The 25,669-nt window shown below is 38.4% G+C and overlaps 1 protein-coding gene and 1 pseudogene across 4 annotated transcripts in view; both read left to right on the forward strand.

The window, feature by feature from the left end:
• The window catches only part of ELF1 (E74 like ETS transcription factor 1), a 107,017-nt gene that overhangs the window by 45,579 nt on the left and 35,769 nt on the right, over window positions 1-25,669 (forward strand). For 3 of the 4 annotated variants that reach the window (XM_059378099.1, XM_059378100.1, XM_059378097.1), the window contains one exon: window positions 13,944-14,243. In XM_059378099.1, the coding sequence (XP_059234082.1) occupies window positions 14,172-14,243 (72 nt within the window). In that variant the 5' untranslated portion in view covers window positions 13,944-14,171. Of the gene's footprint in view, window positions 1-13,323; window positions 13,347-13,943; window positions 14,244-25,669 lie in introns of those variants that run through there. The other variant, XM_059378101.1, reaches the window with a different exon arrangement.
• LOC132002576 (keratin, type I cytoskeletal 18-like) lies at window positions 21,601-23,726 on the forward strand (annotated as a pseudogene).

Genomic DNA, 25,669 nt, shown 5'->3' on the forward strand with positions numbered 1-25,669 from the left:
TTAATAAAGGACCATAGAAATAATTTATCTAAGTCTTTTGTTCTTAAGTAGCTTAATAAAGGACCATAGAAATAATTTATCTAAGTCTTTTGTTCTTAAGTAGCTTGTAACCTGGAGAGATGGGACATAGTAAATAATTATAGGATAACAAGGGAGAATGAGCTTTGTGTCTCCTCCTGCTGTGTTATGTATATTATTGTGATTAGCATTTGACTTAGGTGGTAGACTATGCTGGCTCACGGGGCCAGACTGCGCCTTAGCCACTTTGCTTTCCTTGTCCTTCCTTCTGCCTGAATCTGGCACCTAGGTCTCTATGAGCCCTGTTAAGTAAATTAAAAAATATAGTTAGTACTGATAGGATTTCGGAAGACCATCTAGTATATAGGAAAAGACAATACAGGGAGACTTTACTCTTCTTCCTTGAAATGTTTATATTTGTAAAGAGAATGCTTTTTTTAAAAATCCCAATAAACTCTCTTGTTAAATTTCAATTCAAAGTTGGGGCACCTGGCTCGCTCAGTTGGTTAGGCGTCTGCCTTCAGCTCAGGTCATGATCCCAGAGTTCTGGGATCGAGTCCCACAAAGGCTCTCTGCTCAGTAGGAGGGTCTCCTTCTCCCTGTGTCTCAGCTCCCACTGCTTGTGCTCTCTTTCTCTCTCTCTCTCCCTCTGTCTCTGTCAAATAAATAAAATCTTAAAAAAAAATTTCAATTCAAAGTCAAAATAAAAATTAAAGTGAAACAGAAGCTCTCTGGTTATCTCCATCTAGGTTACTCAGCTTTGCCCTGAAGAAACCTGCCTTTAGGTTTAGCTGTAGTTCTCCCCATCTCTACCCTCACCCCATGTTTTCCTTTTCCCTCTCATGTGTACTTAAAGATTGTCTTTAAAGTGCAGCATTTCTCCCACAACTCTTATCTTAGAGTAGGAGAGGTCACATTTTCTGTGCCTAATTGTTAGGGGTTGAAAGATAGTGGGAGATAGACTTGGAAGGAGAGTGGCAGAAGTTTCTACTCCTGCCGTGAGATAACAACCTGTATTGCCCGACAACCTCACATTTTTATTTATTTTTAAGATTTTATTTATTTATTTGACAGAGAGAGAAAGTGCACAAGTAGGGGGAGCAGCAGACAGAGGGCAGGGAGAAGCAGGCTCTCCGCTGAGCAGGGAGCCTGATGTGGGGCTCCATCCCAGGACCCCAGGATCATGACCTGAGCCAGAGGCAGCTGCTTAACTGACTGAGCCACCCAGGCATCCCAACCTCACATTTTTAATGCAGACTATTTTGAGGGGAAACAATGTTTTCATTAAGATCATTAGATTAGATCAGGAAGCAACAAATATCGATGAGGATGTAGAGAAAAAGGAACCCTCACTGGTGGAAATGCAAACTGTTGCAGCCACTGTGGAAGACAGTGAAAAGGTTCCTTAAAACGTTAAAAATAGAACTATACTAGGATTCAGTAATCACATTGCTGAGTATTTACCTAAAAAATACAAAACACTAATTCAGAGTTGTTCAGAGGGACACAGGCAGACTTATACTTATTATAGCATTATTTACAATAACCAAATTATGGAAGCAGCCCAAGTGCTCATCAGTAGATGAATGGATAAAGAAGTTGTGGTGTATATATACAATGGAATACTACTCAGCCATGAAAAAGAATGAAATCATGCCATTTGCAATGACATGGATGGAGCTAGAGAGATAATCTAAGCAGAGTAAATAAGAGAAAGGCAGATACCACATGTTTCACTCATGGGGAATTTAAGAAACAAAACAGTGAACAAAGAAAAAAAAAAAGACAAATTACAAAACAGACTTGATAGAGAACAACCTGATGGTTACCAGAGGGGAGATGGGTGAGATGATGGGTGAAATAGGAAGAAAAAAAGATAACTAGATGAGAAGCCTCACGAAGGCAGATGTTTTGGTTTACCACTTTATTTGTATTTTATTTGTTTTGTTTACCACTTCATTTATAGCATCTAGGGGAGGGTCTTGGCATATTGTAGGTACTTAGTGGTATTTGCTGATTGTATGGAAAGGTGTAAGCATGAGCTGAAGTCAGACATGTGCTCAAACTCTCTGAACACCTTGAGCATTCATTGGCAGGTAGTTATCATGAACCATCCATGTAAGATAAGGGGAGTATGGTGGTGACCATGACCAGGTCCCTGCCCTTACATGGTTGGTTCCCCCAGTCCTTGGATCCTTGTGTAAATAAAGTGAGGTGGGTATCACTAATGGAACGAGTAAATAACAGATAGCAAAGTATTTAGCAGAGGGCCGGGCACACAGAAATGGTAGCCATCGATTACTTTCTTCCACATATTTATTTTGTAATTTGTTATCATTTCTTAAGCTCTTTGAGGATAAGTGTCATGATTTTTTGTGTTTTTTTAAAAACCTCAGTGGTTGGGGTTCCTGGGTGGCTCAGTTGGTTAAGTGTCTGCCTTTGGCTGAGGTCATGATCTTGGGGTCTTGGGACAGAGCCCCGCATCGGGCACCCCGCTCAGTAGGAAGTCTGCTTCTCCTTCTCCCTCTGCCCCTCACTCCTGCTTATCTGTTCTTTCTCTCTCACTCACTCAAATAGATGAAATCTTTAAAAAAAATAAAAAATTAGTGGTTGTTATAAATGTTTAAGAATTAAAGTAGTATGTATGTTTTGCTTTATAAATTGTAAAATTTAGATGTGTGAGTTATAACTAACAAATGATAATGTAAATAAACCTTACTATGCTCTTTTACAATTTCTGGATGTGTCTTTATGGGAAAGCATATTTAAAAGTCTAATAAGTGAGGTACACTTGGCTGGCTCAGTCAGCGGAGTGTGTGACTCTTGATCTTGGGGCTATGGGTTTGAGCCCCACATTGGGTATAGAGATTACTTAAAAATAATATCTATTTTCAAAAAAAATCTAGTAAGAGCCTTTTTCATCTATGATGGTGACTTTGAATTCTTGAACTTTCCAAGAGTAAGGCAAACCCATAAAGCAGAAAATACCTTTATTAATGCACCCTCCCTTGGTCAACTCCATGTTTTCACAGGAGCACTGCTCTTCTGGACATCTCTCTGAAAGGAAGTAAAGCTTCCTTAAGTGTTGCTGATAGTAGTATCTATTCAGTGACCAAGAAATGTGCATCTGTCGTGAATATCCTTTCTTCACTGATTAACTAAATGAGCATCACCTATTCAAAATATGATTAAATGGTACTGACAAGATACAATCATCTGTACATTCATCTAGTTCCAGTGTTTCAGTTTCACTCTTATTCAAATGAATGTAGGACAGTTTTGATGTTCAGTTGAATAACTTGAAGAAAGGTTATGTGCTAATGTCAATATCTTTTTGAAAATCGTTTTTTCTTGTTTTCCCCCCTCTTCTTATCACCTAAGGAAAAACAAAAGCTTGAAGTCAATTAGGTGAAAACAAAAACTTGAAGTAAATTAGTTAAGTGAATTTCCTTTTAAACAATTTTATAGCACTGTAGGCATTTTAAAAACCATCATTGAGAATCTCTATTATAAGTAATTAATGAAGAATTTAAGGAGGGCAGTGTACACATTGGTGCCTGGAAGCTATCCATGTAGCAATCAAGTTGTGGAATGTCTGTTTAAGCTGTTCTCATCATTTTTGGATGGTAGTTACCAGATCCCATGTATGTGACTTGCATTGAGCTTTGTAATCATAGGGACCACACTCTGTTGTTGCAACTTGATTTGAAAACCTTCAGGAACTTTCTACCTCTTCCCAAATCAAACCTAAGTACTACTCCCTGCCTTTCAAGTCTCCATAATTTGGTTTTGCTTTGCTTAGTTAACCACATTTTCCACCATTTCCCATTGACACCTCTTAGCTCGTGTGAAGCTGGTAATTTGATGAGTTTTGATTCTCAGTATTCACGTGTGTGCACATGCACCTTTGCACACATGCTATACTTTATTCTTTTCCCTTAATCTCTCAATGACCTGCTACCTTCCTCTCAGATTGACTTTAGGTCCTTTGTTGTCTATGAGTGTTTCCTCAATCTGTTTGCCCATGCCCTCTTCTGAAATGGCTGTTGAACTGACCAGCTTTATGAGCATTTAATTTCCTACTACCTTTTTGGTGTTCTGAACTAGGTTATATCTTTCATGGGAACAAGGCCATGTGTTATCTTTTTGTATTTACCACAATACTGAGTTTGGGAAAGTGTAGTAAATATTCATCAATGTGTTACTACTAAGACAATCAATAGAAGCATAGTTTCTTTAGAAAATGGAAGTTGTAGGAGTGCCTGGGTGGCTAAGTTGGTTACACATGTGCTTTCACCTCAGGTCATGATCCCAGGGTCGGGGGATCAAGTTCCACATTGGACTCCCTTCTCAGCGAAGAGTCTAAGCAGACTCCCTGTGCCTCTCCTCTCTTCTCTCCACCGCCCCCCCCCATCCACCTGCTTATGCTCTCTCTCAAATAAATAAATAAAATATTTTAAAAGAATGGATGTTCGGATGTCTGGATTGCTCAGTCGGTTAAGTGGCTTCCTTTGGCTCAGGTCATGTATCCAGGGTCCTGGGATCAAGTCCTGGGATCAAGTCCTGGCTCAGTGGGGTGCCTGCTTCCTCCTCTGCCTGCTGCTCCTCCTGCTTGTACTTTGTCTCACTCTCTGACAAATAAATTAAAAAAATCTTAAGAGAAAATAAAAAAAAATTTAGAAATGGATGTTGTGGGATCTTCTGATTAGCTCTAGATATACATCAGATAAGTATCACAAAGCATTTCCTCTCACCTAATATAAGATGTTGATGCACTTCAGTTAACTGAAACAGATTCATATGATTTAAAAATTGAGTGAGCAATTATATTATGAAATATAGAAGAGCCTAAACTTTTAATTATTTTGTATTTTTATTTATTTAATTATTTTGTATTATAAATCTTTATATTTCTTGTGAGGAATATTTAACGTTTGCTTCTAAGATTTCTAACAGTAAGAAGATAAAACGCTACATGCATAATTTATAAATATTGCGTATCTATTTTATGTCTGTTACAGTACTAAGCTCCTGTCCATCTACTTTCTTATCTCTCATCTGTGGTTTTGTTGCGTCTAGTTTTTTGGTGCCATTGAATTTAGAATCTGAGGTGATTGCCAGATAGCTGTGAGGATAAAATGGGAAGAATCCCATTTTAAGGATCTTGACATGGGACACCAGAATTGTTCGATTACATCTAGACTTTCTTAAGATAGTTTCCTATTATTTAAAGAAGAAAAGCGGTAATGCTATGAAACACGGAGGTCATTAGATCATTAGAGGTCTTCTCGCATGTGGGGAGCAGGAAGTTTTGTGTACAAGGAATCTGAAACTCCATCAAACTTGGAAACTTGGGAAAAGGTGAAAACATTTTACTTCTCTGGAGTTTATACTTGTAAGTCTGTTCCCACTGTGATTTTGAAAATGCCACAGGTATAAATGATTGTGATCATCTAAGAATGTATGGAGAGATCTGGATTGAGCATGGCGGTGAGCACAGAGAGAAGCCTGGGAAAGGGTAGTGCATACGGGGTTGGGATGGGAGGACGGGACAGAGCTAATTTTGGCTTCTATAATATTGGGGTGAGGTCAGGGGACCATGAAGACAGTCAAATGCAGAAATGCTGGAATACCTCTTTTTTCTTTTTAAAGACTGTTTATTTATTTGACAGAGAGATAGAGAGAACATAAATAGGCCAAGCGGCAGGCAGAGGGAGAGGGAGAAACGGGCTCTCCGCTGAGCAGGGAGCCGGACATGGTGCTCAGTCGCAGGACCCTGCGATCATGACCTGAGCTAAAGGCAGCTGCTTAACCGAGTGAGTCACCCAGGAGCCCCTGGAATAACCCTTTCTGAGTTGGGTGTGAAGAGTAGTAATATGGCAGAGGTATTCTCTTAAACTTGGTCCATGGAATATTCTTGTTCACTCTTTCAGTCCTTATTCTGTTCAGCTATTCTGCTTTACAAATCTGACCAGCCTTTCACAACACAAGGAAGAACCCCACTAATCCCTGTTCATGGGTTTGAACTTCTTCCTATAAGTAGTGAGGTAGTTTTGAGTAAAGAGGTAAGTTGCTGATATTTTTATTTGTGTTAAGCTGTTCCTTTGACTGGATGAAAAAAGCCTGGAGGGAAGCTAGGGTAAAGGTGGTAAACTGGAGGGACAGTGTGTCTCTCCTGAAGAGTCAAACTTCTTATGACAATACAGTTTCTTCTGGAAGAGTGTTGTGTGGGCGTTGGAGGTGGGGGGAGGCATCGCATGCAGCAAAATCTCCTGGGGTACTTTCAAACTAAATGTCCCTGGCTTTTCTCCTGCAGTCTGGACCAGAGTGAAACACTGTTACTGATGGAAACCTGCTGTGTGTTCAGGTGGGGGAACCATTGTTGTAGCATCTTCTAAGAGGATGAATATATTAACGGGAATAAACAACCCCAGAAACGAAACAGAATTTTCCTGCAAGTTGATTCTTCAGAGATTTTCTGGCTTTGCTGATAAGCCCATTGGAGCATGTTTGTGTTTCCTGGACAGGTGTGTTTCTGTCAGAGTTCAGGTTTTGGGTGCTGGAGAGAAGAAAGTTCCTTCAGTTTATCTATATTTATCTATATAATAAAAAGCACCCATTAATGACAAAATTTTGATAATTATCACTTTCAACGTTTTTTGAGAAGGGAAAGGAGTTAATTTTTTTTTTTTTTTTTTTTGAGAAGGGAAGGGAGTTAAATTTTTTTTTTTTTTTTTTAGGACCTGGGTTAAAACACTATCTGATTACTGTTGGATATCTCCTTTTGGTTTTAAATTCTCTCATTTGCAGAACACATACAGAAAAAGGGTTAATCTTGAGACCGCAGGTATTGACAGGTCTAGGTATGTGATCTGTTTGGCTGTTTTGCAAGGTGCTATAAATGCTGCCTGAGTGTAACCTGACACCAGGTAGGCCAGGGTGGCCAAGGATGGAAGTGGAGAACAATGTGAAAGAACCGGAATTTCAGGTCTAGGTAGTGAGTAATTGCAGCCTGGCCTCGGAGTCCTAGAACTGAACATCTGGGTGTCAGCAAAAAGAAGCAAGCATAGAGAAGTCAGCCTCTTGGCTTAATCATATTGACTGTGTGTGTATCTGTTTTTACCTTACAGTGCTTGAGGTAAGATGAGTTTCTTCATGTTTTCCAAGGCCTGCTTCAGCTTTGCTTATGTCACTAGAAGCCTGACCAAAAACACCAGTTTGTGCATCATTCACACAAAAGTAAAATTATATTTTTCAAAAAGTTCTAGGCACTTCAGTTTCCCTTCCCCCTCTCCCCCACCCCAAACTGCAGGAAAGGTGCTTTAGGCAGAATAGCTATTTAGGAGATATTGGTACTAGTATGGTTTCAAGGACATATTTTTAAACTTCTAAATTTCCTTAAATCCTTTGAATATTTGAAATTAAAGGTAGAGACATAGAAAGTTTTTCTTTTTCATTTTTTTTTTTAGTAAATTTTTTTTTTAATTTTATTTATTTATTTGACAGAGAGAGATCACAAGTAGGCAGAGAGGGAGGCAGAGAGAGAGAGAGAGAGAGGGAAGCAGGCTCCCCGCTGAGCAGAGAGCCTGATGCGGGACTCGATCCCAGGACCCCTGAGCCGAAGGCAGCGGCTCAACCCACTGAGCCACCCAGGTGCCCCTCTTTTTCATTTTTTGAAACATTTTCTTTTTGAACTAAATTATGAGACCCCTCAATGCATTGGGGAATGATTTATTCCTCTTGTGACATTGACTTGTATTTTTTTAACTTCTGTGTTGTGTATAGAGTACATGAGTTAGTGCTAATACAGTGAGATTTATTTTACAATTGGTGCCTTTTTTTGTTCTTTCTTTCTTATTCACTAGGAACTGAGAGACCAACCACGCTTGTTTGGGGAAGTTCAAATCTGGTTACTTAACTTAAATGTAACACACACTCTGGTGTGTTTTTTAAATCATTTTTTCCATATTCACATTTTTTAAAATTTAAGTGATAGAAATACTGTATTCAAAGAATTAGCAAGAATAATATTAGTTAAAATTTGTTTTCAAGTATTTTCATTAATTATCAAGTTGTGGTAGCCTTTTATGAAAAGGTTTCTAAAGGGGCGCCTGGGTGGCTCAGTCCCTTGAACGTCTGCCTTCAGCTCAGGTCATGATCCCAGGGTCCAGGGATCTAGCTCTGGGTCAGGCTTCCTGCCCAGAGGGGTCTGCTTCTCCTTCTCCTTCTGTGTGTATGTGTTCTCTCTCTCTCTCTCTCTTTCTCTCAAATAAACAAATAATCTTTGAAAAAAAAAAATGGTTTATTAAGGTTTTCACTCTCTTGGCTGAGTGAAGGTAAAGCAAATGGTATGATATGATAGAGCTTGGGAAAAAATAATAATAGTAGAACTTTAAGTTTTAAAACAATAACAGAAATCTACAAACTCCTGTACTTAAAGTTGTTCCAGGTAAAAATGTGATTAAAAATGATTTACTACGTATCAGAAGTTTGCACAGAATAGTATAGAGATCACTACAGATCCTTGTGTAAAAGACTTCTTTGTTTCCAGATATTCTGCTAAAGACCAATATTGATGAGATTCTATTAATGTAAATAAAGGGGCATGAATAGAGAATGGGGCTGGGAATTTGGGCCTCTCTTGCTTTCTTTGCCACTAACTTTCTTTGTGACCTTGGACAAGTCAGATAGTGCCAGGTCCAAATTCTTTAGCTTGTCAGTGACTGTGTTGATTTATGTAATTCTTAGTGTTTTTTTCAGCTTTAAAATTGTGTAATTTCACACTTTTTAGATTGAGAACAGACAGGCCCTGGGATGATCGTACAGAATATATCTTGGTACCGCCGATTTATTGTTTTCATTTCTTCTGGAAGCTAATGTGTAAAGCATTCTACTGTATTAGAAAACACATGAAAAGTCCTGACTGTAGTATATCACACGGGAATCCCAGTTATTACAGATTATGAGTTTATTGCTTGCTTCTCCTTTTAATTTACCTAGCTTTTTTCCTCTTACTTTTCTTATTTGATTTCCTTTCATTTCTACTGTGTTTCTTCTAAGGTAATGGTTTTTCCAAATATGCTTGCTTTTCTTATGTTGTGTATGTCTGTATGTTGAAAGGGCCTTTTATTAGGTTATCACTTCATATAAAAATACTTTCTGTTCAGATATTCGGCATCTGGTGTCTGGAGTTACTAGAGAATTCCAGTTCTTTAATTACTTTCAATTTTATAAATATGCATATATACATAAATGTAAGCACTGTCTGCATACTTTATTAAAGGTAATCTTTCAATCACCCCATTGCTCTAAGCTGGTATATTTTTACCTCCTTTGGGCTAGAATTGTTCGAAACATTTTTATCATACCTTTTGTTTACTAATTTTCCTTTTCAGTATAATGAGTTGGTGGCCTGGTAACTTCCAAAGGGTAGCAATGATTTGTTTTTAAATATCATTATGAATTAATAGGTTTTTAGACCCTTGTGTTTAGAGCCCCTTTGAAGGAAACTTAAATTATGTTCAATCAGGGATGAAAAAAGCAGATATGAGAAGTTAAAAACTGATTTTGATTGTCATGTTTTTATAATAACTGAAATATTTTATAATAAATTAAACAAAATAGACTGTTTGAGTTGGTTGTAGGAGCCATCAATGCCTCTGAGGGTTTGTGTTTACAATTAGTAAATTCATTTTGTTTGGAACAGGGGCATAATGGAACTCTGTGTTAGGGGAAGCTTGCCAGACAGGGTGAGGTCCAAGCCTAGAAGCAGCTGGATTTATCAAGTAGGTGCCAAATTTTCAGGCGCTGGGATAGAATTATACTTTTGTTGATAACGGGCTATATAGTATTCTCTGTTGGAGTCTAGCTGTGGTCAAGGAGATTCCCAGAGAGTATGGAAATGAGACTTAAGGACAAATCAGTCATGTGGCACACACCTGTTACTCGTCTCTTGCATTGTGCGGAAACTGTAATGAAGCTGACGTTTATGGAACAGAAGTTATCTGCCAGGCATTCTGTACATGGAGTTTGTATCCCATCTTCACAGCAACTCTGGATGTTGGTGTAGTATTTTCTACCTATTTTACAGAAAGGGGACACTGACACAAAGTATCTTGTCCAAGGTCACAGAGCAGAAGATTCAAGATCCAGGTGGTCTGACTCCAGAGCTTGTGCTGTTTTAACTGTTTTATAATTTGACCATAACTCTGCAGCTTATTTTGTTGATTAAAAAAAAGTAGGAACCTTATTGTTGAGACCCTCCTGTGGCATGTCTCCTGGGACAAGAAGAATGTGATCTGATCTAGTTGAAAGACCCGAGAGCCAACTTGGGGAGTTTTTACTATTCAATGGTTGTTCAACTAGGTGACTTTCCATAGTTGAGCAAATAAGGTAGCTGTTTATGTCTGTATTGGATAAACGGTGTTCACTTATATTTTTTCTTGTTATTTTATAAAGACTAAGTGACACTTTGAAAATGAAGTAGGTTTGAGAATTACTAATGACTCAGCGTGTTCCTGAATATCCTACACATAGTTAATGGTTATAATACTTACAGTTAACTGAAGACCTTGTAATTTGTTAGGGTAAAGCAAAAAAACACCTTTTTCTCTTCATTCTGAGTACTCACGTCTTTTTTCATACTAGAGCAACTTTGAGGAATAAGCTATAAGTTCCATCTGAGACATGTTTTAGACACCTTGACTCTGAGGGGCACCATTGTGAACTTCTCTAATATAGTGACTGGATTTGGAGATGAGGAGCTGAACTTGAGATGGAAATTCTCCCCCCCCACCAATTTGATATATATTTGTATTTACTTAGAAATCTGTGTTTCAAACTATCAGAGCATGGAAGACTTGGGTAGTTTTAGAGGCTAGGCTGTGTACTCTTGACCTGGGCAGAGTCCTGATTTGGGAGGTGAGGGATCTCTTTGCAGAGGTGTTAAGCCTTCAGATAGTGAGACCTTAGGCACAGGGACTCAATTTATTCATGAAAAACTGAATCATTGATCTAGATGTTCAGTCTCTTCTATTACTGAAAAGATTGTGATGCAATTGGAGCTTTGTTCTTTAAGTATCTCGAATATGTTTGGGTGATGCCTCTAGATCCAGAATCAGGAAATTTCTTCCCAAGACCCCTCTTGGTGCCATAGGTTATATAACTACTGAGAGAAGAAGGCATGGGAAGGAGAGAAGACCAGAGGATCTGATTAGGCCAGTAAAGTAATTCCAAAGCTTTTCTTACACATTTTCAGTTTGTGAACTTCTGTATAAAAATGGGCAAAAGCTACCCACCAGACTGAAGGTGTCTCTTTCTACCCTAATTAGTGATCATGAACACTCATTTCAGTTGTGGTTTATTACCTGGGTATTAGTGTGTATTGAAGGGTGTGGGTATGTTGATTGTACTTATTTTTGACATTTTTGAACATTTATTAACACATAATAGTGTGGAAATGCTAAGAAAAAGTATACGATTGCCGTGGAAAAGAAAGTGAAACTTAACTTTACATACATGTGTTCACATTGGTCACTGGTAGAGAGTCACTTTGTATTTACAAATAAATGGATTTGGAATGGGCCTTTTGGGATCTATACCTTTTACAGAGAAACTTTTGTTACCAGGAAACATCCTTCGACTGTGGTTATACTTGCTTTTTAAAGATTCTATTTATTTGAGAGAAAGAGTGCACAAGCAGGGGGAGGGGCAGAGGGAAGAGGGACAAGCCTACTTCCCTCTGAGCAGAGAACCAGGCACAGGCTCTATCCCTGGACCCTGAGATCATGACCCAAGAGCCCCCCTGGCACCCCAGTATAATCCTTTTTACATTACTGTGGGCACACAGGTTTGTTAGGTACAGAAGGTATTTTTAGACAGCGGTTACTTCCCCAGAGAAGATTTGCTCTATTTTGCTCCCTGGCATATTGTTTTCAAAATAACAGGCATTCAAACATTTATTCAGTTGAATTAAAGAGACATAATTTTCAAATGTGAAACAATTTGCAGTTAGTGCTAACTTAGCGGACCGGAAGTGCTGTATTTCTGAAGGGAGTGATTCCAATAGGTGGAGGTGTAGAGATGTGGAAGGTTTATCAAAGAAACGGGACTTGATACTTGAGTGGAAAGATGTGAATGGATGCTGAGGAGGGAGAGGTATCTGGGAATGGGGAATAAGTAGAATTTAAGAAGAGAGGCAAGAATGAATACAATCTGTGTGAAGGAATATAAGAAGGAGACACGTAGGTAGCCAGTCAGTTAAGTGTCTGCCTTCGGCTCAGTTCGTGATCCCAGGGTCCTGGGATGGAGCCCCACATCAGGCTCCCTGCTCAATGAGGGGTCTGCATCTGCCTCTCTCTGCCCCTCTTCCCTGCCTTTGTTTTCTCTCTCTCAAACAAATAAAATCTTTTTAAAAAGTGGGGGAGACTGTAAGAAAGCAAGTGCCGTACAGAAGAATGAGATTGGTTAATAATTTAAGGGGAAAGATTGTAAGTAACATTTGTCCAAAGCCAAATGTTTGTCTTATGCTTATATTTCTGTCCATGTTCAGTTTAGGTCAATGCATTGTTCTTCCCTCCAGTTACGGTGCATTGCTGAAAAACTAGTTGAATGCACTAAAAATAAAAATGCTTTTCTAGTACTGGAGTTGAATCGTATTTGAAAGAGGTGGGGTGGAATAGATGTTGGAGACTGCTGGGTTAGAATCAGTTCTAGCACCTGAGTTGGATTCTTAAACCTTATTTTATTTTAATTCCCAGTTAGGAAAATTACAGTTATCCATGAGTATATAGGGTCCAGAGTATATAGGGAATCAGCTTTACTGAAATTAGGAAATTGACTATTTGATTTGGCTGGCATATGCTATTTGGATTTTTTTCAAGAAAACTAATTGACCAGCTCAGCTTCATTCCCTAATTTGTCTCTTTGAAACTAAAATTGTAAATGCTATTTCCGAGTAGTAGATGTAATTTAATGTGATAACTTTTGTAATCTTTGTCATTTCATATCACATTTATAGCCATAAGCATACACAGTATTACATAAGATTGTGATGAATTAAAAAATTTTTCCTTCTACTTTTTTTTTTAAATAGGAAACATCTTTGACAGGCACTTTTTAAGCATTTCTCCCTCCACTGGGAAATTGTTTTCACTCTTAAGTTGCGTTTCTGTTTTTCTACTATTGTAAAGTGCAGTTCTTTGCATGTTTTAATTTGCCATGACGTGGTCAAGTGCCGTTTCCTTCCTGTTGCTTGCAAGCCTGTGCTAGAGATAAGGATACATTTCAGTGCATTAAAAAAGAAGCCACTGAAGACAGGCTTAAGCATGGTAAAACATTCTACTTATCAGAAACCTTTTTAAAGAACAGAAAGAATGGACTTTAATATCTGTTTATTTTTTAAAGCTCTTAAAATAGTACTTACTAAACTTTAAAGTATTAGACAGATTTAAATTCTTATGTATATTAGGCATAACAGGGTACTGTATGTGTTTCTCCTAAGGCAAAAAATATACAGATGAAATTACTCATGGAGTAGCAATTCCTGTGCGGTTTGCCGAGTTACTGGCAAGAAGGAAATTGTTTATATGTCCTTTATTGCAATTACAAACCTAGTTATTGCTGGGTGGATTTTTTTTTTTTTTTTAAGTATTTGGTACTTGAACTGTAGTTTAACTGGGGTGAAGGAAGAGAGAATGGCTGCACTTTGAGAAATGAGAAGCGATTTTATCTTAGCAGGAATGAAATTTTCGAAGAAAATATATATCCAACTTAAAAAGAAAAATCCTGCGTTCATCAGTCATGTTAGTTTTGTTTAAAAGCATTAACAAAAAACACATTGGAGATACTGTCCTCAATATTTATTGTTATATTCTAAATGGGTATGATTGCTTTTTTCATAACTAACTTAAACTTCTATTTTTCAGGCCAAGAAGCTCTAGAGAAGAAAAATTTCAGAAAAATTGCCTCTGTTTGACTAAAATATCAGTGAACCAAGAAACTCTGAAGCACCATCCCTAAAGAAAACCTGGTTTACAGTAACTTCACAGACTTAGCTGAGGGTTTTTTACCCAAATTGGTCACTGGATTCTGCTGCCTCATACTTGAACCTGCTTGGAATTTCTCTCATGTGGATCTAAGGGGAATGCTTTATTATGGCTGCTGTTGTCCAACAGAACGACCTAGTATTTGAATTTGCTAGTAACGTCATGGAGGATGAACAACAGGTATGAAACCAAGAGAAAATTGGATTTTTATAAGTTTATTATTATTATTATTCCATTTGCAACAGAAAATTATTTACTTTAAAAGAAAGTAGGAGAAACTGTATTAATGTAAAAATGTAGATACTAAAAATTTGATGATAATTGTGATCCTGTGTTTTAAGTACTAGTTAATTTGTCAAAGAGTTTAGTCCTTAGCTTTGATGTGGGAAAAGGAAGTAATAATTTCAGGGTTAAGCTTTTTTTTTTTTTTTTTTTTTTTTGTAAAATGAGACTTAGCAGTAAATAAAATACCTTAAGTAATTATTTCAGAGTACTTAAGTGATTTGAAAAGTTCTATATGACATACCAACAAGACATGTACATTTTTTTGGTAATACAGGACCTGTGGTTGTATTAGTTGCTTGCAGTTCTGCAGTTTAAATGCATGTGGTTAATTAGTATTTATAATCCTGGGCTAGTTTTTCAAGTGGATGGAGAGATGTTAGCAGTCCCATAATCATGTATTGCTTCAGTCCAAAGCACATGATTCTGAGGAAGTCACTTAACTTCTCCAGGTCTAGATTGCATCATCTGTTGAATGGGAGGATTGAACTGAAAAATTTCTAAATTGGCTTTCACTGAGTTTACATTCAGTGATATTCCAGTTACTGTTTCTAGAATGGGAAGAAGATCCCAGAGACATTGAGAAAAAGGATCTAAGTTAATTCTAGTCTCTCTGCTCCTCTGCCCCACCCCCACTTCAAGGGGAGACGCTAGAGGTTCTTGGGACTTTACAATTTACTTCATTTTATTTTTAAAAAATTTTTAAAGATTTTATTTATTTGGCACAGAGAGAGAGAGAGAGATCATAAGCGGGGGAGAAGTAGGCAGAGAGAGAGGGAGAAGCAGGTTCCTTGCTGAGCAAGTAGCCCAGGACCCTGGTATCATGACCTGAGCCAAACACTGACACTTAACCGACTAAGCCACCCAGGAGCCCCTAATCTATGTCATTTTAGATAGTTTATGTGAAGATGTAAGACATAATTGGAAGAAATGCTGTGTTAGACTCAGTACACTGGCAAAAACATTTTGAGGGCGTTTAGGTTTAAAATATGCTGAATAAATTGATTTAGATACTGAAATAAACCTAATCCCAAATATCTAACATTAATAGGCCAATTACAATGTATCATACTTTTATTCTAGAAACATAGTTATGACAGATAATAAAACTGATTCTTACTTTGGCCAGGGCTTTATATTTCTTTGCCGTTTGTATTGTCTGTTGAGGTGACAGGATTAAAAATTTCTAAGTAAACCTACAAAAGATGAGAATTTGCATTGAGGTACCTTAAAATCAAGATGAGCTTTGGCTGGGAAGGAAAAAAGTTTGAGGGGGAGGATTGCTAGGTCCCAATTAAAAATATTGATGGGTACATGGATTTAATCTAGAGACAATAGAAAGGATGTTTTAGGAAAGAAAGTATTTTGAGTTTGCTTTAAAACAGGATATTTCTCTGTATGTTAAGGTTTGCAAACCCTGTGTTTACTGTACAGCCCTCATGATGAAAGAGTCCAGGCTCGCTGTGGTGAGGTTTGTTCTCGGTGTGGCCACAGAGGACAGAGCTCGAGGCCACTCACTGGTGTGCTCTGTGCAGTAGCTTTGACACTCTTCTGACTGTGAGAAGCACATTCTACATCATGGTGCAGTACTCGTACCCATGTCTACATAGCCTTAAAACTAGTTTTGCTTTTACCCTTAATCTGTGTGATGCACATAATTTATCTCACAGAGGTTATTAACGTCTTTGGATAGGGAAATGATGCTCAAGGGTAACATCAGAGTGCTCATATGTGTTTTTTTCTTGTTATTTTCATCAAAATGGGTGTATACATTGTTATATATATTTGCTTTCTGCAGGTATTATTAAAAGGACTTTACAAATATTAGACCCGAGACAAATAGTATTATCCCCCTTTTATGATGAGGAAAATGAGACAGAGAGAGGTTAAACGATTTCCTTGAAACCCTAAAGCTAGTCAGTATTGGAGTTGCAATTTGAACCCAAGTAGTTTGACTCTCATTAGTGATACTCTTCCACTGAGTTTATGTAATTCACTGGTTTATAATCCGTTTATTATAGACTTTTAAAAGTGGCTTGTCAGCCAATGGCCATGTCCAGCCTATGGCCATGAGCACAGCAAACTTCACTGATCATATGGGGCAGATCCAGTCATGTCAGTCTTACTATTAGCATCATGGTTCTGCTAACTGGTTTGCTTGTTAGATTTGTTGTTGTTTTAAGATTGATTTATTTATTTTGAGAGAAAGAGAACGAGCCGGGGGAGAGGCAGAGGGAGAAGCAGATTCCTTGCTCAATCCCAGGACTCCAGGATCATGACCTGAGCCGAATGCAGAGGCTTAACTGGCTCAGGCCCCCAGTTAGATTTTTTTTTTATCTAAAAGTAATAACATGCCAATTGCAAAAGAAGGCACCTAATATAAAAATATGTTTTTACCCTTCCTGCCTAATCCATTTCTCCCCAAAAGACACCATTATTAACATTTGATGTTTAACTTTTTAGACAAAGACCCCCAAAAAAGAACATTGTATGTACATACAAACCTACAGAAAGAGGTTGTTTTTAAGATACAAATGAAAGTATGCTAAACCTTTTTTGTGACTTATTTTCACTTACTGTATTGTAAATATGTGTGTGTGTGTGTGTGTGTGTGTGTACTGGCTCTGTATCACTTATTTTTTATACATGATGGCTGATCGTTATTAGTTTACCAATCTTCGATCTTGGACAAGACAGACTTACCAGTATTTTGCTCTTATAAACAAGATAGCAGTGGACGTCCTCATATGGGAGGCAGTAGACCTACAGTAGTTAAGAGCTCAGATGCTGGAGTCAGAGCATCTGGGTTTCACTCCTCGTGCTGCTTATTACTTCTGTGACTTTGGACAGATTACTTAACCACTCTCTGCCTTGGTTTCCTTATCTGCAAGATGGGAATGATAATACCAGACCCTGTATTGTGAGAATTAAGTGAGTTGATCTATATAAAGTTCTTAGAACCATGCCTGAACACTCTTGTTTCATTATTGTACACACACACTTGTATCTTTGTACACTTGTATGATTATTTCATTAAGATTTCTAAAAGTAGATTTACTGAGTTTACTCAGTGTATACTGAGCATAAAATACTACCAAATAGTTCTTCAAAAAGTCTGTATCTGTTTCTACTACCACTAACAGTATAGGTCCCAAAGTGTCACTAACAGAAAGCCTTTTTTTCCCCCCTTTTGATAAGTCTTTTGGGTGAAAAGTGATATTCTGCTACTTTAATTGGCATTTCCTTGATTGCTAACTTGGTTTGTTCTTTATTTACTGTTCATTTGAATTTCCTTTGAATTACTTCTTAATCTTCTTTTGCCCAGTAATTCTTTATATTTTATGAATAATGCATTGTCTTCTAACTCATTCATTGTATAGTTAATGGTTAGCTTTCTTTGTGACACAGAGTGCAGATATGTTTTCCCTATCTGGCATCCTCTTCTAACAATATGATATCTTGTACCCTTTAGCATTTTAATTATATATGTCATAAAATCTACCAGTATTTCCTTTTTTGTTTGTTTCTGCTTAGGAAAGCTTCCCTCACACTAATATTAAATATTCTTTTTATATTTTCTTCTAATTTATGCATTTAATTCCTCAGTATATATGGAATATATTTTTATAAAATGTGAAGTATAGGGATCTGATAACTGCCTTCTTCCACCATTGGGGATGTTGGCTCTTCATGATTTGTGGAGTATTTTATGATTTTCACACTTAAGACTGCCATCTCTGTTATACTAAATTACCACATGTACTTTAGTTTTGAACTTGCTAGTGTATTTTATTCCATTTAATTTGTTTTTATTATGCTACTATCACATTGCTTTCAATAGTATCACTTTATAGATTTGACATCTGATAAGATATCCTCTCTCCTCTGCATTAAAAAATTAGTATAGTGTTTTGAATGAATTTTAGAATCAGCTTCTTAAGTTACATAAAACTGTTGGGATTTTAACTTTTCAAATTTAAAAAATATTTGTGTCATTTGAAATAATTCTGTTGGGGGCACCTGGGTGGCTCAGTCAGTTGAGCAACCAACTCTTAATTTTGACTCAGATCATAATCTCAGGGTCTTGGGATCTAGCCCCATGTCAGCCTCCACGCTTAATTAACTCCCTCTCCCTCTGCTCCTCCTTTCACTGGTACACACATGCTCCCTCTCTCTATCCCTCTCTCTCAATAAATAAATAATTCTTGTAAAAAAAATAATTCTGTTTTATGATCCTGTATTGGTTTGGTTGGTTCTTTACAAAATCACTGAAGATACCAGATTAGAATACATTTCCTGTTTTGAGTTATGGTCTGTGGTTATAAATGTCATCTAAAGAAACTGACACCATTAAGGTCTGGTTGCCACCACCTTGATTGTCTGCCCTTGTATCGATTTGTACTCTTTTCAAAATTACTGGAAGAACTCCTTTGGGCAAAGATGGGTGTGGGAGGATGGTAGTGTTGGAAAGGAAACACCATTATTGGACCTGACAAGCCACTTTTTAAAGTCTACCCTTGATGTCTGTTCAAAACTGGGAATATTTGTAGCTGACGATGACGTTCTTCTGTGGGAGGGCAAACCGTTTAATACAGTTTGACTGTATTAAACAGGTATGTTTGCCTGGGGAATGAGTGAGAATAAGAAGAAATCTGAAGGCTGTGGAGATGAGTTTGTAAAGAGAAGGAAACGTGACTATGTACTCATATAGCCCAGAAGTTAACTTAATGAAAAACAACTGGGAGTTTAATGCATTTTGTAATTTTGACATATTATGTTATATGATTTTTCAATTGTTGGTTCTAAAAGTAGAACCTAGCAAATCATAGCTATTTATGCTTAACAGACTTAGCTCACTAGGGAGAAGCTTGGTGACAAGCATGGGAAAGTGAAACAAATATTTTTATAAAATTCTATCGATATAAGATGGTGGTCTTATGACATTCCTTAGGGTATAAATTAGTTTACTCTGACTGTTGATTCCTAGAGGCTAAAGGATAAACAGTGCTTTGCTGGCTTTTTAACAAGACACCCAGAAGTTGTCATACAGTATTTGAGAATCACTGCGTTCTAACTTTGGGAAAGCTTCAATGAGGAAGTTACATTAGAACTGCATTTTCCAGGTATAGGGGCTCCTGGGTGGCTCAGTGGGTTAAAGCCTCTGCCTTCAGCTCAGGTCATGATCTCAGGGTCCTGGGATCGACCCCTGCATCAGGCTCTCTGCTCAGCACCCCTTCCCACCCACCTGCCTCTCTACCTACTTGTGATCTCCATCTGTCAAATAAATAAATAAAATCTTTAAAAAAAAAAAAAAAGAACTGCATTTTGCAGGAAGGCTCAGTTTATCTGACAGATTGAAGGGGCAGAAGTGTCTGAAACAGTAGAATGTACCAAAATTTTTGATGGATTTTTCTTGACTATATAGTCAATCTAACCACCTTAACTTATGGTTAGAAGCTTTTCATAGTGTGACTGTTTCATGCTCTTTTTTTTCTTGTACTACATTAATTTTGCCAGCCTACATTAATTTTCCCAAGTGCCTTCCTGCTTGGTCTCCCACATTCATATCTGTTGCCTATATAAGTTCTAATCTCTTTCAAGAGCTTAGGACAAGACCTACTAATTCAGGAATTTTTTTGTTTCCTTCTTTTTCTTTCTTTTCAAAGATTTTATTTATTTTATTTCTTTGTCAGAGGAGAGAGAGAGAGCGCATACATGCCCAAGCACACATGAGCATGAGCAGGGGGAGGGGCAGAGGAGGAGAGAGGCTCTGGCTGAGCAAGGAGCCCAATGTGGGACTCCATCCCAGAATCCTGGGATCATGACCCAAACCGAAGGCAGACACTTAACCAACTGAGCCACCCAGGTGTCCCTAATTCCAGGAATTTATCCTAAAATCATTACTTCAGGAATTAACAAAGTTTATTCTGTTATTTCTACATCACTTATTGTCACTGTCATACATTTGCCACATTAATTTTTCATACATACATTAATGATTTTCCTGGATAAATGCTAACTACTTGAAGAAAAGGATTACTTTTCCCCCTCCCCTTAATATCTTCCAAAGCATTTAACATCGTAATACCTTTATTGGTCGAGTCTTCTTACAGACTTTGTTAATCCTGTTGATAAAATAACGTGGGATATACATATGCTTGGTTATGGCCCTTATCACATCAGAAGACATTTGAATGAGAGGTAATGTTCTGCCCCAAACCCTCTTGACTATAGTATATGATTTTTTGGGACGTGTTTGTCCATGTTCTCACTTAGTACATGGGCAGTGTGACCATATCATCATAATTCTAAGACCAGGAAGAAATTTTCATGGAGTCTTTTTTCTGTTATGTATTTAGAACTGCGGTATTGTACCACCTCAGATAGCTTTCAGAAATTACCATTGAGGGACGCCTGGCTGATTCAGTCTGTGAAGTGGCTGCCTTCAGCTTTGGTCATGATCCTAGGGTCTTGGGATTGGGCTCGTGTCAGGCTCCTTGCTCAGCAGGGAGCCTGCTTCTCCCTCTCCTGCTCCCCATGCTCGTGCTTGCCCTCTCTAATGCACGTGCACACTCTCTTTCTGTCTGATAAATAAAATATTTTTTTAAAAAGTCATTGAAATTATAAATAAGTAAATATCCACATAGAGTTTTTCTTTTTCTCAGGAGATTCCTTCAAGTTGCAGAGGGAGTTTTGACATGGTTGTATCATGAGGTTGTATTTTGTAGATTGAGAAAATGCATGTAAGAATATAGATCACACCTATGGGCCATTTTTTTAGCAATTCTCTTAGGCGAGGGATTTAAGTGGTACTTAAAATTAGAATAGAAGGAATGAGTCAAAGTGTTTTGTGTTTAGCTTGTTCAGGACAGGAAGTTGGAATAATGATGCTAACCTGTATGTGGACATAGGGAATTCTGTTATTTACATATAATTCGTGACTATATGGGCCAATCTACCTGTTCGTATTGCCTTCTTTTTTAATCTTGGCAGATCAAACTTATCAGACCCATTAAAAGTTTGGCCTTCTGGAAAACTAACATACAGAGGTTATTTGTTTCGATTGTGTACATTTGGAAGCTTCATCAAAGGGGTTATGCCATTGAGCCCACAGTACAGACCTGCTTATATTTGGGTAAAGTCTGACTTTAGTTTTTTGTGGAGGTTTTTTGTTTTGTTTGTTTGTTTGTTTGTTTGTTTTGAGAGAATGAGAGACCAGGGGTGGGATGGGTGGGGGGGCAAGGGCAGAAGAAGAGAGAGAATCTTAAGCAGGCTGCACGCCAAGCGTTGGGCCTGACAACCGTATCATGACTTGAGCTGCAGTCAAGAGTTGGATGCTTTATTGAGTTATCTGGGTGCCCTGGCAAAAGTCTGACTTTGAATAGGCCTGAGGCTGGGATGCCTCGGTGGCTCACTCATTAAGCATCTGCTTTTGGCTCAGGTTATGATCCTAGAGTCCTGGGATTGAGTCCTACATTGGGCTCCTTGCTCAGCAGGGAGCCTGCTTCTTTCTCTGCCAGCCATTCTTGTGCATGTGCTCTTTCTCTCTCTGACAAATAAATGAAATCTTTAAAAAAAAAAAAAAGAAGAAGAAGAAGAAGAAGAAGAAGAAGGCCTGAGGCCTCTTCAGGTTATGTGACTGACAACCCTGCCTATAATCTAGTCTTTGGCCTGGCTTATCTCCCTGCCAACTACTGGCAGTGAGGAAGCTGATGGTTGTTATGAAGGAGGAAGAACTTACTATTATTCTCTTTTACAGTTTTTCTTTAAGTCTCCTCCACCTTGACACCTGACCCCATGACAGCATCTTTAAAATGAATATAGATGAGTGGCCTGAGCCTGAGTCCTGGCCTCTTGTCTTTGTCCCTGAACAGCATGAACTTTATTACCCATTACACTCTCTCCTCCAACTATTGGTCCCTAAGCTCTGTGTAGTTGCCCAACCACTGGGTCCCACCAGTCAGCAGTGCAGCTGCCAGTGTCTATGCAGATGCCTGGGGACTCAGGCCCCTGGATCTGTGTCCCATTAACAAGGTATCTGGGGGTCTAGAGGCCTGGCCACTAGGATGGCTGGGGGTCTGGCAGGCATAGGGGCATCCAGGGTGAGAAGGGGACCATGGAAGACCTGAATAACCACCTGACCTCCTCCCTGGAGAGGATAAGAAGCCTGCAGGCTGATAATCAGAGACTGGAGTTCAAAATCTGGGACTACCTGAAGAAAAAGGGATCCTGGATCAGAGACTGGGGGCATTACTTTAAGACTATCTAAGAGCTGAGGGCCCAGGTCTTTGTGAAATCTGTGGACAATACCCTCGTCGTTCTGCAGATTGGCAGTGCTCATCTTGCTGCTGATAAACTTGGAGTCAAGTATGAGATGGAGCTGGCTACGTGCCAGTCTGTGGAGTGTTCTCTCCACAGGCTCCACAAGGTCATTGATGACACCATTGTCACTAAGCTGCAGCTAGAGACAGAGATCGATGTTCTCTTCATGAGAACTTTCAAGAGAGCTGCTCTTCATGAATAAGAACCATGAAGAGGAAGTAAAGGGTCTACAAAACCATTTGCCAGCTCTGGGTTGACCATGGAGTTGGATGCCCCCAAGTCTCAGGACCTCGGAAAGATCATGGCGGACATCCGGGCCAGGTATGATAAGCTGGCTCAGAAGAACTGAGAGGAGCTGAACAAGTATTGGTCCCAGCAGATTGAGGAAAGCACCACAGTGGTCCCCTCACAGACCGCTGAAATAGGAGCAGCTGAGATGGCCCTCATGGAGCTGAGATACATGGCCCAGTCCTTGGAGATCCACCTGGACTAGGTGAAAAACCTGAAAGCCAGCTTGAAGAACAGCCTAAAGGAGGTGGAGGCCCATTACATGAGGCAGATGGAGCACAAGGCCTTTCTTAATATTCAGTCAGGTTGGAAGCTGAGATCTCCACGTGTTACCTGCTGGAAGAGGGGTGATGCCCTGGACAGCAGCAACTTTTTGCAGACTGTCCAGAAGACCACGGGCCACAGGATTATGGAGACAGAGTAGTATCTGAGACCAATGACACCAAAGTTCTGAAGTGTAGAGGCAGTAAAAGCAGGGTGCCCTTTGAGGAGCAGAAGCCCAGTTAAAAGTTTAAAAGTAAAAAAAGAAAAAGTGAATATTGGATAAGGTCATTGCAGAGGGTAGGGCATAGACCAGAAGAGTTCCAGAAACATTCAGTGATAAGTTTTAGTAACTAGTGTTTACTGAGCATTTTGTTCTGTGCACTGTGCTACGTGCTTTATAAGGATTACCCTATTAATTCTTCAAACAATCTTAGGAACCAGGTACTTTAATTCTTACATTACACACGAGTCAGGTGAGGCTTAGAGCGGGAAAGCAACTGTCTTGTATGTGAGAAACTGGGAACTGTCCCCCAGCTTGTGCCTTCAACAAATGTATTTGAATAATGCCAGCTACCAGTGCATGCAAGTGGTAAAAGAGTGGTCTTAAATGTGGGAGAATTATTATTCTTTGCAGTTGTTATTTTTAGCAAAAAGAAAATGTTATACATTTAGTTAATTCGTTAATATAATTACAAATTGACAGTCTTTATGCCCTGATATGCCTGTGTATACCTTAAAAAAAAAAAAAACAGCTTTATTGAGGTATAATTTACATATATTTAAGTCCACTATTTAGACTGCAATTCAGTGATATTTAGTATTTAACCAGAGTTGTGCATCCATCACCATTATCAGTACTGGAATGTTTTTTGTTATCCCAAAAAGAAACCTGTACCCATTAGCAGTCATGCCCTATTCGCCCTAATTTCCGCACCTTGGCAACAACTAATCTCCTTTTTGTCTCTGTGGATTTGCCTGTTCTGGGATATTTCATATACATTGAATCATGCAGTATATGGTCTCTTCCGAGAGGCTGACTTCCTTTACTTAGACGGAAAGTTTTCAAGGTTCATCATTTGTAGCATGTATCTGTGATTCATCCTTTTTATTACTGAATAATATTCCATTGTCTGGGTGTACTACATTGTATTTATCCGTTCTGTATATTTACTATTTTTTTAACGAAGCTTGTGTTGGGCAGTTTTTTGTCAGGTATGGAATTGACCATCTCTGTTCTCCCAGAAAGTGCTCAGTCACCTAAAGCAACCTTGTTGGGTGGATAAGAAAATTAGTACCTCAGTGATGTAGCCCAGGTTAGCCACATGCTCTTGAAACTTTTTGCTTCCTTTCTGTTTTACTTAACACATAACATGTAAAGGAAGGATAAGTCATTATATGAACAGTGTTATTAGGTTACTGGCCTTTTTTTTTTTTCCTCCTAAGCTAGACTCCCCTTTAACACTCTCTCAAGAATAACGGTGAAGATAATGTCCTTCAGTTACTAAAGTAAAAAGAAAACTGTTACTGGTTTGTTAGAGTGGGGATTTAACAACGTGATGTCTTCAAATAATGTTCATAAATCTTCAAGTAATCTTTAAATAATGTTCATAATGTTAAATAAGTTAGAATATAGGCAGAGTTTTTCTTCTTCTTCTTCTTCTTCTTCTTCTTCTTCTTCTTTTTGACACAGTAACCAAAATTCTCAATATTAAGGCAGCTCTTCTTTTTTGGAAAGAATTACAGTGTAATGATTGGTAGTACATTTGTGAGGTTATCTGTTTCATCTGTTCCCACCTAATGAGACATTGAGAAAAAGAGCCCTGAGTGTGTGAGTCAGGAACAGGGAAGTCAGCCTGGAGTTGTAGGGTAGGGACTGGAGTGAGGGAAGGAGCATTTTTCTGTTCTAAAAGGTGATATTTTAGGTGACAATTTAAAAATCTATTATAATTTATGTTTTTGTGTGTGCACTTCTGTCATTCCACTTTATTTCCTGATATGGGGAAAATAAAAACAAGAGGGTTTAGGAAAAACTTCCATTTGCCTGGAATGGAAATTTCCTCGTGGTACTGGTAACTCCTCCCTTCTTTCCTGTCCCAACGTGTAAGCACATGCAGAAACAATTGGGTTTTGAAGATTTACCTGGGAGATGGTTTATTAAAAAGTGATTGATTTGTGTTCATTCAGATCAACTGCCTACAACTTCAGCATCATACTCAATTCTGGAAATTGGTATTTCTTGTCAATTTAGAGTGTGTGACATGTGGCATTAAAGAGTATCAGCTCAGGAACCAGGAGCCACCACTTACTAAATGTGTGACTTCAGACAAATTTTAAAATTTCACTGAGCTTTGATTTCCTTCACCAGAATATAAAAGAATTACTTCCAAAGTTAGGAACATTCAGTGTTTATGTAAAGTATTTGACAAGAGTTTAGGAAGTGGTCAATAAAT

Source organism: Mustela nigripes, chromosome 15, assembly GCF_022355385.1.
Source record: "Mustela nigripes isolate SB6536 chromosome 15, MUSNIG.SB6536, whole genome shotgun sequence".
NCBI lineage: Eukaryota > Metazoa > Chordata > Mammalia > Carnivora > Mustelidae > Mustela > Mustela nigripes.